We start from the raw sequence: 2,936 nt of genomic DNA, 5'->3' as shown, positions 1-2,936 counted from the left end.
TTGATTGCTATTTATGAATATCAAAGAATTAGGAGTTGTAACAAATTACCACCTTACTCTTCAAGGATGGAAAATGTGTACCATAGGCGGGGCCATAATGAGATGGATGATCACATGTCATGCCAGATAACCATATGGGACCTACCATTGAATTTAACTGCACCTTCCGATGATTTATTACTAATAAAAAATAGTGAAGTAGTTTGAACTTTGAAGTTATTAAAATTTTTATATATTATAAATTTCCAAAAGCACAACTCAAATTGCATAACCACATAAACATTGATAGGAATCCACACTAACTCATACATCAACACGTATTTTTTGCCTATTTATAATCTAACATAATCAATCATGTTATTTTAAAAATAATCAAATGTATGTAAATTAATGTAAAATAAACAATTTCTTAAAATCAACATATTGTCGCATAAACTTTCAGGATTAATTTTTTCTACACTGACAGTGTATACATTGTTAGCGTTGGATGAATGATAATTATACAAAATTTAAATTTGAAATTCAATTATTGCGCATGTGCCATGAATCCACCGTTGATAGTGTATGTACTGTCAGTGTATATAAAATTTACTCAAACTTTAAGCCCATCTTTCATAATTTGCGTACTCTGAAAATTACATACATATTCATTTGGTACCAAAATCAATTCGGGGTAGGTCTAGATTTTGGTCCATTATTTTTCTTCCAAACTCAGTATAGTTATGATCTAGAGCTGAAGAAATTTAGTGATTTTGGGTTTAGATTCACTAGATTGAGCCTAGTCTCACGTCTGTCAATTGATCTGATTACAAAGCGCGCAAGAAATATGGGCGTAAGCAAGCTTTGATAAGCCAAACACCCTAAAGTAATTTAGTGATTTTGGGTCTATCTACTAGAATAAGCCTAGCCTCATGTCTATCCATCGATGTGATTACAAAGCGCACAAGAAATACAGGTGTAAACGAGTTTTTAGAAGCCGAACACTCTAAAAGTTTATTTAATTATTTTAACAAGTTCGAAATTATATTTAAACTTGACTTGTTTATTTATTGAGTCGAACTCAAACGAGCTTTTATAAGCTAAGTACGAGTCAAGTTTGAGTAGCTTGAATTATTTATATTTAAATTTTATTTTATGATAATCGAGTTAAATTCAAGTCAAATTTGAAGTTGACAGATTACAAAATGCTATTTAAACTTGACTTGATTAGTAATTTTACAAGAAATCTTATTGAACGGAACTTGATTTGAGTATCAAATATCTTGGTTCATTTTTTAACCGCGACAAGAAACATGCATCTTTCAATGGGTCATATTCTAGTTATAGTATGTTGAAAAACAACCTTCAAAGCAAGTACACTTTATTTTTGCTCTTGCAAACACCTTCAAAGAGGAGTTGCCAGCTAGAGAAATAATATCTACCAACTGATGGATTCCAAAGGACTTGCTTGTTGGAATCTCCTCTTTCATCTGTTAATTGTTCTGGTAAGTTGCTTTCCCTCTATTTCTTTTTTGTGATATATCATATATGGTGGATTGAATTCTCACTTTCTCACAACACTGCACAACCATTACAGGGAACTTGTGATTTTGTCCCCGTTGATGGTACTAATGCAATCAGGCATCAGCGCATGGATGTCAATAATCCTCAGAGAAATAGCAAGAGAGATCATGTTGCTCACGTCCAAGAAAAGATGTCAATGCATGATCATTCTCACTCCTCATCCCACGGGATGCATCAGATGGATCCAACTACAACCGTGTTTTTCGTTTTTGATGATCTCAAGTTAGGCAAAACAATGAGTATCCTTTTCCCTGACGGAGATCCTAGTCCTTTGTCCTCTCCTTATCTCTGGCCTAGAGAACAAGCCGATCCTATCCCCTTTTCATTGGCAAAACTCCCACAAATTCTTCAACACTTTTCATTCCCTCAAGGATCTCGCAAGGCCCAAGTGATGGAAGATACACTCCGAGCATGCGAGACTAAGCCTATCAAGGGAGAATCCAAGGCTTGTGCCACATCCTACGAGTCATTGGTAGATTTTGCACGAATGATCTTGGGATTGAATACCGATATTGAAGTTTTATCAACGCATCACCTCGCAAAATCTAATGCTGCTAGATTACAGAACTATACAATCACAGAAGCTCCTGAACGAATTTCAAATCCAAAGATGGTCAGCTGTCACACCATGCCATATCCTTTCATAGTTTTCTATTGCCACTATCAGCAGGGCGATAATCGTTTATACAGGACTGTTCTATCTGGAGAGAATGGTGATAAGGTTGAAGCTATTGCAATTTGTCACATGGATACCTCTCAATGGAACCGTGATCATGTTTCCTTCCAAATGCTTGGTATCGAACCTGGCACAGCCCCTGTTTGCCATTTTTTCCCTGCAGAGAACTTTGTATTGGTTCCATCTACTTCTTCAATCTAGTAATCTAGCACTCTTATCCAAGAGCTCGGCTCAAGTGATTTCTGTATTTTCGTTGTTCAGCTCAAATCACCTTGTCTTAATGTGTGATACTGGAACCTGTTTCATTCGTGTGCCTCATGTTTGATTTCTGTATTGAATAAACCTCCGAGAGTACTAGTGCTTCTTTGGACAATCAAAGTTTTATATGCTTCAATTTCTTGGTGCATCTCGAACACTCGTGTTACTATACTGCACCCGAAAGTTTTTTCTTTCTTCTGCTAATGTATCCCCCAATGTAGAATTTCTTTTAGTTTCCAAGCGCGGAGGTTTATTGTTGGCATATTAAATTAAGTCTCAAAGATAAAAATTTCTATATTATTATTTAGCAATCTTTTAGTGAAGTTAAGATTTCAGTAATTCTGTTTGAATCAAGTTATTATGATTTTATTATTTAGGAATTAGTATTTTATTTGAAAATTTCTTATGATTGTCAGATTTATTTATCAAATTAAGTAGT

At 34.8% G+C, this 2,936-nt stretch overlaps 1 protein-coding gene across 1 annotated transcript; it reads left to right on the top strand.

Annotated features, from left to right (window-relative positions):
* The first annotated feature begins 1,318 nt into the window (after positions 1 to 1,318).
* Positions 1,319 to 2,645, top strand: LOC113773303 (BURP domain protein USPL1-like). Its single transcript, XM_027317916.1, has 2 exons — positions 1,319 to 1,484; positions 1,577 to 2,645. Exons 1-2 carry the CDS (start codon positions 1,428 to 1,430, stop codon positions 2,438 to 2,440), a joined length of 921 nt encoding a protein of 306 aa, XP_027173717.1. The 5' UTR covers positions 1,319 to 1,427; the 3' UTR covers positions 2,441 to 2,645.
* The last annotated feature ends 291 nt before the right edge of the window (positions 2,646 to 2,936 follow it).

The sequence above is a fragment of the Coffea eugenioides genome, chromosome 6 (genome assembly GCF_003713205.1).
Source record: "Coffea eugenioides isolate CCC68of chromosome 6, Ceug_1.0, whole genome shotgun sequence".
Taxonomy (NCBI): Eukaryota; Viridiplantae; Streptophyta; class Magnoliopsida; order Gentianales; family Rubiaceae; genus Coffea; species Coffea eugenioides.
Note: the sequence above shows the minus strand (reverse complement) of the source record. Positions and strands in the feature narration are given on the sequence as shown.